This window comes from Stigmatopora nigra, unplaced genomic scaffold (assembly GCF_051989575.1).
Source record: "Stigmatopora nigra isolate UIUO_SnigA unplaced genomic scaffold, RoL_Snig_1.1 HiC_scaffold_26, whole genome shotgun sequence".
NCBI lineage: Eukaryota > Metazoa > Chordata > Actinopteri > Syngnathiformes > Syngnathidae > Stigmatopora > Stigmatopora nigra.
Genome location: NW_027551605.1, coordinates 1,026,988 through 1,036,598, shown reverse-complemented (window position 1 = coordinate 1,036,598; position 9,611 = coordinate 1,026,988). Strand labels below are relative to the sequence as shown.

The 9,611-nt window shown below is 36.3% G+C and overlaps 2 protein-coding genes across 3 annotated transcripts; one reads left to right on the top strand and one right to left on the bottom strand.

Moving 5' to 3' along the window:
* Positions 1-293: 293 nt before the first annotated feature.
* rdh14b (retinol dehydrogenase 14b) lies at positions 294-3,379 on the bottom strand. 2 transcript variants are annotated; one of them, XM_077711588.1, is made up of 3 exons: positions 3,238-3,379; positions 1,376-1,704; positions 294-1,051 (listed from the first exon to the last, which is right to left on the bottom strand). In XM_077711588.1, exons 2-3 carry the CDS (start codon positions 1,673-1,675, stop codon positions 434-436), a joined length of 918 nt encoding a protein of 305 aa, XP_077567714.1. In that variant the 5' UTR covers positions 1,676-1,704; positions 3,238-3,379; the 3' UTR covers positions 294-433. The 2 variants fall into 2 exon arrangements, with proteins under 2 accessions (XP_077567714.1, XP_077567713.1); XM_077711587.1 differs by lacking the exon at positions 3,238-3,379 and having other exon boundaries at positions 1,376-1,796.
* Positions 1,959-9,565, top strand: LOC144192472 (interleukin-6 receptor subunit beta-like). Its single transcript, XM_077711579.1, has 16 exons — positions 1,959-2,833; positions 3,951-4,214; positions 4,300-4,423; positions 4,492-4,670; positions 4,742-4,854; positions 4,931-4,954; positions 5,106-5,262; positions 5,363-5,445; positions 5,543-5,759; positions 5,851-6,018; positions 6,119-6,220; positions 6,455-6,598; positions 6,673-6,813; positions 6,939-7,023; positions 7,181-7,262; positions 7,699-9,565. Exons 1-16 carry the CDS (start codon positions 2,773-2,775, stop codon positions 8,086-8,088), a joined length of 2,334 nt encoding a protein of 777 aa, XP_077567705.1. The 5' UTR covers positions 1,959-2,772; the 3' UTR covers positions 8,089-9,565.
* Positions 9,566-9,611: the final 46 nt, after the last annotated feature.

The window sequence follows — 9,611 nt, the reverse complement described above, 5'->3', positions numbered from 1 at the left end:
CACCCGTACTCCCCATTGAGAAACTATAACCTGCGCATGTTAATCTATTTTTGGTTGTTTCAATCATTCAATAAAAGCACAAAGTGTCCAGACTCTTCTTGTTTGTTTACACTAGACCTTTCACATTGTGAATAAGTCTTAATTTTTAGGATATTTTTATTTATCATACAGTACTACAATGGAGCTGTAACCCAAATATTTAGTTTTAGCTAATCCTTCTGCTTATTTTTTAAAATGTATTATATTGTTTTGCTTCTGTCAGGTAAAAGTATAAGAACACATGATAAACATGGTCATTCTTTTCTCCTCTTTATTGGCACTGCAAAAAAATAAGTACATTTTGAGTTAGGTTAAAGAAGAAGTAACATTCTTTACATTTTTCTGGGGAAATAATGTCACCATTCACTCTAAATTGTGTCCACAAATTTTACAATCAATCCTCGAGTCCAACCATCTTCTTGCTGACATCCCACACCTTCTTGGCCGCTTCCCTATCCGTAGCCTCCACAAGCAGCTCCTCTTCTTCACAATTAGCAAAGCATTTCCCCGACACTTTCCCCACATTTGGGTCGCAGGACAGGTAGAGAGGGGTCTGGGCCCCCTCCAAGGGACTCTTAAAGAATAGCAACGATGCCAGGTAGAAGAGTGGCTTTGCTAAGAAGGGAATATTAACATGCCTGCCTAACCTAGTCCTCACGATTCCGGGTGTAAGCGCGTTGACCGTCACCCCGGAGCCTTCGAGCTGTTGCGCCAGTTCAAGGGTGAACAGCAGATTGGCTAGCTTACTTTGACTGTAGCAGAATGCCTTGTTGTATTTAGTCTCGCTGTTCAGGTCGTCAAAGTTAATGTGGCCGTATTTGTACAGTTTGGAGGAGACCACAACCACACGGCTGTGGTCCGATCGTTGGAGGAGGTCGAGCAACAGGTGGGTGAGGAGAAAGTGACCCAGATGATTGACACCAAGCTGCATCTCAAAGCCATCTTCTGTCTTGGAATAGGGACACTGATAAATACCTGCATTGTTCACAAGGACGTCGATCTTGGTTTCCTCCTGGTGGTTCGAGAATAAAATATGAAGTATTTATATTTGAAAAAGGTCACACAATATTGAATTTTATTTAATTGAATGTTTATATTGTCAGTCATAATATAAAGGAAGGTTAAAGATTGACAATGAGATGCATATATAACAACAATAAACCAATAAATAATCAATAAGTAATCACTGTTATTATTTATTGATTATTTATTTGTTGACTAAATTCGAAGGAGTCCATTCTGATTTTATCAGGACCTTGGACAGTTCACACGATGACTGACAATATACAATACACATATACTAGCTACTATAATATTTGGATTCATTCCAACTTGCCTCGTAAATCTCTTGACAAAATTTACGGACTGATGAAAGCGATGCCAGGTCCAGATGTTTAATAACCACCTCCCCTAAATCTTTTCCCGGATGTCCTTGAACGTCCCGAGCCGCCTGGGCGGCGCTGTCCGGGTCCCGACAGGCCATGATGACCCGAGCCTGTAGTTTCAGTAGCTCCCCGGTTAGAGCCTTCCCGATGCCGCTGTTAGCTCCGGTCACGATGACCGTTTTTCCTCGCATCAACCCCGCCGGATACATGAGGAGTTTAACCGCTTTTTGACGGGGGAACATACGGCGCATGAAAAGCAGGACACCGCCACCAACTACAGCTGCGATGAGGACAGCAGTCGCCATGGAAGCGTCAGGAATGTCAGATTGTGTTTTGAAGTTACAAAATTCAACCGGAAGCAAAAGAAAGCAATAAGAAAGAAATTAGAGGTGAGTAGATACTGCCGTTTACTGGCCATTTAAGATAACTGCTAGTGTAAGCTGACATTTATTAAACACATGTATTTCTAATTGTATTAGATATGATTTAAATACCAAAATGGTTCAAATATGAGCTGAAATGTGATTGTAACATTTTTTAAACAAATATATATTAATAATGGTTGAATTTAACATGTGAAACTGTTAAAAAGTGAGTTATTGTATGGTGTAAGATGATAAGAATTTTGTTAATTATGTCCTGCTTTGTGTTTATTGCATAAGAGGAACATTTTAGAATGATGAATGTTTCCAAATAATACTCTAGTTGCAGCTAAACTGAGAATTGCCTTTAGAATTTTTCATCTTGAAATATCACTAAAAAAACAAATATTTGTGGGTTTGATGAGCAGATTGGTCCCTTTAGTCATCAGATTAAACATCTTAAATACATGCAATGATGTAAACACTAATTGCACTTTAAACAGGAATAAATTGATACTCTCTCTTAGAGTGACCAACATGTTAAGTGACTGAATAATGGGACATTACGAGAATTTCCTATTCACTCCATCCTACTACACATTATTGTATTAGAATACCTCATCTAATATATTATTTCTAGTGATATCCTGTTACAAGAGTTTGGTCTATGACATCATAATATTTTAAGCCATTATACTATAGGCCTCACAAGCATTCACTAATGCATTTAATGCAAAGAATAAGTTTCTCTTGCAAGAGAGAAAGAGAAGAGAGAGAGAGAAAGAGAGAGAGAGAGAGAAAGGATACAAGTATAAGGGGACTTCCTGTTGTCTTGCCATATTTCCAGTTGAGTAATACTCTGTTTGCTTCATTTCCTTTCCCTCTTTCTTCTCAAAATGGGAACACGAGAAAAAATAAATGGCTCGCCAAATTATTAAAACTGGCCATTCTTAGCATTGAATGTAGATTTGATTATTTACTGGATAATGCATACGGTTCTGTTTTTACTGCTTCTGATCCACACTTGTACTACTTCCATTTATGAAGGTAAGAACACCTTTCATTTCTTGAGATTGTAGCAGGACAATATAAAAATGACACAACAATGCAGAAGTATCAACTATATTCATTTGGACAAAATAAGCCTTTTTATATGTACAATTTTAGTTGCTATTTTGAATTCCATTTGTTTGGGGGGGCACACTTTCTACTTCTCATGTCTCAAATCTGAATACTCTTCTGTGGAGAGTTTGCTTGTTTTCTTTGTCTATTCCAGGCAACAAAAAAAAAAACTATTGTTAGACCACACTACAACAACATTTTGATTCCTCCCATCTGTTCATTTCCCACTTGGCTTTTATGAATTTGTCATGTCCAGAATCCCCATGCCACTCCATACATATTCATAGCATCTAATGTGAGGTAAATCATTAAATAATTGTTGCACTTGCCTCCTTGAAAAATAGATATTGTAGCAAAAAAAAAGGTTCAATTCCCTTACAGTACATCATATGGGATACCTTTCCACATATGCTGTAAGTTAGAAGTGCAATCATTGGATTTCAGTCAGGTGCTTTCTCATTTCAGCACAATCCTCATTGGTTAATTCTCTGAGGCTTGGCTAGTCTAGAATCGAGTGACTCAGGGGTGAGCATTTTGGTCCTCGAGGGCCGCTATAGGTGCAGTTTTTTAATCCAACTGATCCAACACAGATAGTTTAACATATTAGATTTCTGCTGAACCAATAAGCACCTGACTGGAGTCCACTGATTGACAAATTCACACTCACACTCATACCTAGGGGAAATTTAGTGTCCAATCAGCTTACCTTGCATGTTTTTGCAATGTGAGAGGAAACCAGAGCACCTGGGGAAAATCCATGCAGGCCTGGAAAGAACATGCAAACTCCAAATGGAAGGACCAACCAGGATTTGAACCTAGGTCCAACACTTTGAGGCTGGAATAGACTCTATTCCATAATAGGCAAGCATAACCACTTGCATTTATCATAGACTGCATAAGAATTATGTACCTGAGTGCCAGCAAAAGGGAATTATTGGAAGCACAGAACAGGCATTCTGACATAAGCAATGAAATCGCATTAGTTTCCTGAAATATTGCTATTTTTTTGTATTAACACTAATGTTGTAATTTATATCCACAGAGCAGAACTTGTGCAATGTCTTTCCAAAAGATCCATACATCCAAAAGGGATCGAATATTCAGATATTGTGCAAGAGTTTTTGTGTCAATGGGAAAGTCTACTGGACGCTGAACAATGAAGATGTCAAAAAAAGTTGGTCGAGCTCCATAAACTCCACGCATCATATTTTATCTCTTAAAAACTTCACCCTGAGCAACGCCACTGTGCTATGCCGCCATGCTGATACTAAAATCATCGCTGGAGGGACATTTGTCCGGACATATGGTAAGCGTGATGGGTTAATGAATTGTGTAAATTGTCTGGTTATCTCTTTACTTGAAGATGATGTCCTGTTGTTTTTTTCTTATAGTGAAACCTTCTGTTGTCGGTTGCATCTGGCACTACAAAAATGGATCCATTCCAGGTGTACCCCAGCTTTTTACATGTACCTGGAAACATGAAGTCACACAGAAAATCAACTACACTGTGTTTGTGTGAGTTGAATGGGTTCTCTATGTGATGAAAATTGCAATGTATGATGACAAATGTGCTTTCCTTTCAGCACTTCTTGGTATAATGCTTCCTTGTTAGAAATGTGCAGATCACAAAATGTAAAAACATGCACTTCTATCGGGTCAAAACATGTCAAACTGGGGGGGCACTACAGCCTTATTGTGAGAGCAAAGACGAAGAATTGGGAGGTTAACTCTGACCCTTATGAATTTTACTCGAATCACATTTGTAAGTAACTTTATTTCAATTTCATCTGGAAAAAAAAACATTATTTTATATCATCTCTTCTCTTCCTATAGTGCAAATATTACCTCCAAAGTTAAAACTACATGCATTCTCTAGTCATGTACTAGCTCAGTGTATTGCATCCACCCCCTCGGATAAATACTATTGTCAAGTCAAATATAACAAGGTAAAAACTGCATGTAGATCTTCAGTATTTTCATTTGCATTTATGTCATGGTCAACCAAAATGTTTTGTGTTTCAGGACGGAGAAAAAGGAAATTTTCAGGTACTTTAATGATTCCATTAAAGTGACAGGAGTGGTTCCACTATACATATTTTATATTGACTATACATAGTAGTTTTTCAATTGTGTAACATAATAGTTGATTTTTTTGTTGTTGTTCTTTCTAATATCTTTTTTTGTCCTCCCTTTGAAGATTCGCAATACAATTTTAGAAGCTACAGGAAAAGGGAATATTTCCATTGAAAATATCGAATCCTGCACTTATTATAAAGTTTCATCTCGTTGTGCTTGGAGTAAAGCACCCTGGAGTGAATGGAGTCGAGAGCAAACTATTTTAAGTCAATTAAACAGTAAGTTTCAATTGAAATTAAAAACAGCTTCAAAATAATACAACTATTTTTATTCACTATTGTCCATAACTTAACTGTGACTATCATATTCCTTTTATAGAAAGTAATGTGAAGCTCAATCTGTGGAGAAAGATAAAAGAACCGGAAAAAAATGGGGCTAGAAATGTTTACACAATGTGGGCGGTAAGAAATCTTCAAATAAAATTATGTGGAATTTTATATTCATATTCAACCCACTCAACATCTTCTAATAGTCTTCCACTTCATTTCTTCTTTACAGGAGATTTCATCAGCCTGCCAAGGCACATTTACATATTTTATCCAAGACACTGTCTTCAATAACAATGGCATTGAGTTAGATTATAATCCTAAATTATGTCCTAATTCCTTTTGCACACTTCACTTAAATGAAAAATCGCACAGATTAAAACTCCAAGTCTTTCATAACGACGAATTGCTGTCACAGGACTCGGTTTATGTTCCAGCTATTGCAGAAAGTACGTTTTAATGGAGCTATATCATCTACTATGCAAATAACTATCCAGTTCAAGCTACATGTTGCTAATATTTGACTTGTTTTCTTTCCAGTTGGTCTCCCTAAAGTTACAAACGTGCAAACATCAACCACGGAAGGTGTTATTTCACTCACTTGGGATGCTCCTTCTCAGTTTATCAGGGGTTACATGGTTGACTGGACCCACGATGGCCATGAGTACCACTGGGAGGAAACCAATTCCACCAGTACTACACTTGCGGGTATGTTAGAGAATGAGGAGATTGATTCATCATCAATTATGAATGGGATATTAATAGGAAGAGGTTACAGACTCTTGTTGATATTTCTTTGTAAATCTAGGTCTTGTGGATAAAGCGGCCTACAATATCACAATTACGCCACTTTTTGGTGACAAGACGGGCCTTAGCACACAAGTGGTGCAGTTTTGCACAGCAGTAGCAGGTTTGACGCATTTCAAATTGAAGTATAATGCTTAATAAACAATGAGATGAAGAAGAATAAGTTAGAAAAGACAGTTGTAAAAAAGCACGGGCATTTTGAATGGATAAAAACAGGGAGAAGTATTTGTATGGCTTTAAAATGGAGAAAAACGAAGATGGATCATCAGATTTAAGACACAAAACTTTAAAAACTATGAATATGCCTCATGTTTAAGTTATTATATTCTTCCTACAGCCGCAGCTAATTTTTCCACCATCACTGTTGACGTTACTGACAAAAAAGCCCTTGTGAGATGGTCAATGCAGCACCAGGATTTATGTAGTGGGGTTATTCTCCACTACATTGTGTTCTATGGAAGAGGACAGGGAGCTCATTTCAGTAAGTAAAGCTCAAGCAATTGCTATATGTTTCTTGTCACAAATTTGTCCAATTTGACTCACTTGTTCTTTCAGATATCACAGTTAATAGTACAAATAAGGAAGTCCTTCTGAAGGACCTGATTCCATACACCCAATACAGCATGTATATTAAAGCTATAGCACAAACTGGAACAAGTGAAAGCAACGTAAGATTCTTTAACACAAAAAGCCTTGGTGAGTAATTTTGTTATTGTTTTTCATATTGGAAAGTGATGGGAAAATTTTGACCTTTTGGCTTGTGGGTCATTTGCTTAAATATAGTGAAATAGTAGTAAAAAATGTGGACTTTCTTTTGGTAGATCCGCAGCTGGTCATAAAACTTTTGATCATTGGAAGCATCACTATAATCTTTGTGATATCAACAGTAATATGCTGTGCTGTACAGTAAGTTTTTTTTGGTTTTTGATAATACATTTTGAACATATGAAGGTGTATGAATGTAGTATTTTTTTGTAAAATCAATAGTAGTTCTCTGTTTGCGCGTTTTAGCAAGTATTTAACATAAAGGACTAATCAAGGTGTCTTTCTATCTGTATTTTAGGTATAGGAAATTCTTAATGAAGCCTCTTCCGGATCCTGGCCTTAGTTCTGTAGCACAATGGCCATCAGGAACTCCTCAAAAGGTGAACTTAGTTGAATAATAAGAGAGGATATTAAAATGGTAGGGTTGATTTTGTCATTATTTGAATAATTACAATTTCCCTTGCAGACTTTGACAGTATTATTATCATTAGAATAAGGGTAGTATGTCAGTAGATGGTGACTTAAGATACTCTGAGTCATTGGAGATTTTTTTTCCCCTTTCATTTGCCAGTACAGTTTAAATAATCCGTTTTTTTAATTGCAGCAGTGAACTCTCATTGACTTACTTCAAAATAAGCAGTACTTAGCCAAATTGTGAATATTTAGTTGAATTTCTTGTTAATGTTTGCTTCCAAAATATGCACATTTATTTAAATCAATCATAAAATGAAGGTACCTCTCACTGTGAAAAATGCTTTAGTTATATGAATGCATTTTGTCATTTCTTTGTCCAAAAATCCACATTTTGTCACCCAGGGGATGTTTCCTTTCCGGCAATTCAATTGTCCATCAGAAAGTCTCTGCGCACGGGTATATTTGGAAGATTCCCAAACAATTCCCCCCATTGATGTCTGCCAGGAGGAATACACTGGCCTTGTTTTTACTTCAAAAACTAACCTACGTAAAGAGAGACCGGATGATCCCCAAGAAGCATTCAATCCATCTCCTTCCAAAGAACGTATAACGCAGCTCCCTAATGGTGGCGGTCAATTAAGCCCGTACCGAAGTCAGGGTTCTGTGGAAAGCCCGAGTCAAAGCTACGGGAAAGAATCTAAATGTCTACTTCCAGAGAACCATCAGCAAATGACAACATCCTTAGCTATGTATGTCACTGTTGACATATTTGAGCAAGACCAATGTAGGTGAGAATGTAAATACTAGCACATAATAATACACAACACACTCAAGTTATCATGCTATATATAGTAATCATGTACAGTATTATGTGTGTCAGTTAAAGTAATATGCATTTTGAATGCTGTATAGAATAAAGAAGTATATTTATGCATGCACATTACATACAGGATACTGGATCTAAGTAAAGTAAGTAAAAACTGCATGTTTGTTTTTGAAAGAAAAATTAGGACATTATTTGTTTATCACGCGTACATTTGGTGTATACAATGTACTATAATAACACTTTATTAGTGACAGTAAGTAATTCAATGGAAAGTGCTATGCATAATATACATAAGAGAATACAAAAAAGGAATATTCTGTTGTTAATCTTTTAATTGACCATTTTTAAATCAAAGTACCCTATAGATTTTATTAATAGATAGATTACTTGTATGGTATCATTGAATGAGTGACCTGGTTTCTGTAATTCTATTTACATATACATATATATACATATTTTTATGTGTATACTTCTCTTGCTGTTAAACTGTATGGGGGGTTTTCACAAGAGGGGTCACAGAGGATTTTGAGAGCACACACACTATTTCAACGTGAGCTAAAAATGCGCAAGAAGCAAGAAAGCAAAAAAAAAAAACATTAGGTCATCTTAAGAGGATTGGGACTGATAGCATTTATCAATGTTTACCCATTACATAACACATAAACAGTTTATTGAGGATGAGTAATTATATTCTATGCATATTTATAATAATAACAGCTCTGTTGTTCATTTTGGGGATCAATTCCTACACAAAAATGAGGCAAATACACTGTACTGTACTTCGTATGTGACATGTTAGAACATAATAGCATGCACTCCATGTACTGTATATGATAAACTTTGACCTGCCTAGTCCGAATGTCTAAGGCTTTTTATTAGGTTTGAAGAGTGTTATCTATCACAATTTATGACACCAAAGATACCCTGTGCTTAACTTCATCATATCAGAACTTTCAGCCAGTTTTTGCACTGAAATTGATCAATAAGCAGCATGTTGAGGCATGTAACAGTTACTAATACAAAGTCAGCATATTTTTTCACTTGCAACAAATATTTTTTTTAACCAGTTGGCCAACTGTTTGCTCCAAAATTCGCTTTTTTGGGGGAGTGACTTTGTTGTGACTTAAATTATTTTAATGTTGCATGATTCAAGTGTGCAACAATTATAGTTTTCTTTGGACCAACCCATAAAAAAATGTTTGCATTAATGTTTTTTTCAAGAGGAAATGTGGTACATGAATTCAAAGCAATCAGAGTGATTAGTTGGCTGATTGATTCATGGAGACGTCTTGCTGATAGTATAGCTAGTGACTGATCGATAATGGCATGTGACCTCAAGTTAAAAATGCTCAAATATTATGTTGAGACAAACTTCAAAACAGCATTCAACCACTCATGAGATGTAATGTCTGTCTGACTTCATTCTTGGGATGAATAACAGATTTGAACCTTGAATGTAACAGTTTATTTACACCTGATTTCAGGGTAA

Bases quoted from the DNA above. Each gene is read 5' to 3' on its own strand.
- rdh14b (XM_077711587.1), bottom strand. From the start codon at position 1,729: ATGGCGACTGCTGTCCTCATCGCAGCTGTAGTTGGTGGCGGTGTCCTG. The intron at 1,052-1,375 runs GCAAGTTGGAAT...TCGAACCACCAG, and splicing joins TTTGTCAAGAGATTTACGAG to GAGGAAACCAAGATCGACGT.
- LOC144192472 (XM_077711579.1), top strand. From the start codon at position 2,773: ATGCATACGGTTCTGTTTTTACTGCTTCTGATCCACACTTGTACTACT. The intron at 4,215-4,299 runs GTAAGCGTGATG...TTTTTCTTATAG, and splicing joins GACATTTGTCCGGACATATG to TGAAACCTTCTGTTGTCGGT. The intron at 4,955-5,105 runs GTACTTTAATGA...CTCCCTTTGAAG, and splicing joins GAGAAAAAGGAAATTTTCAG to ATTCGCAATACAATTTTAGA.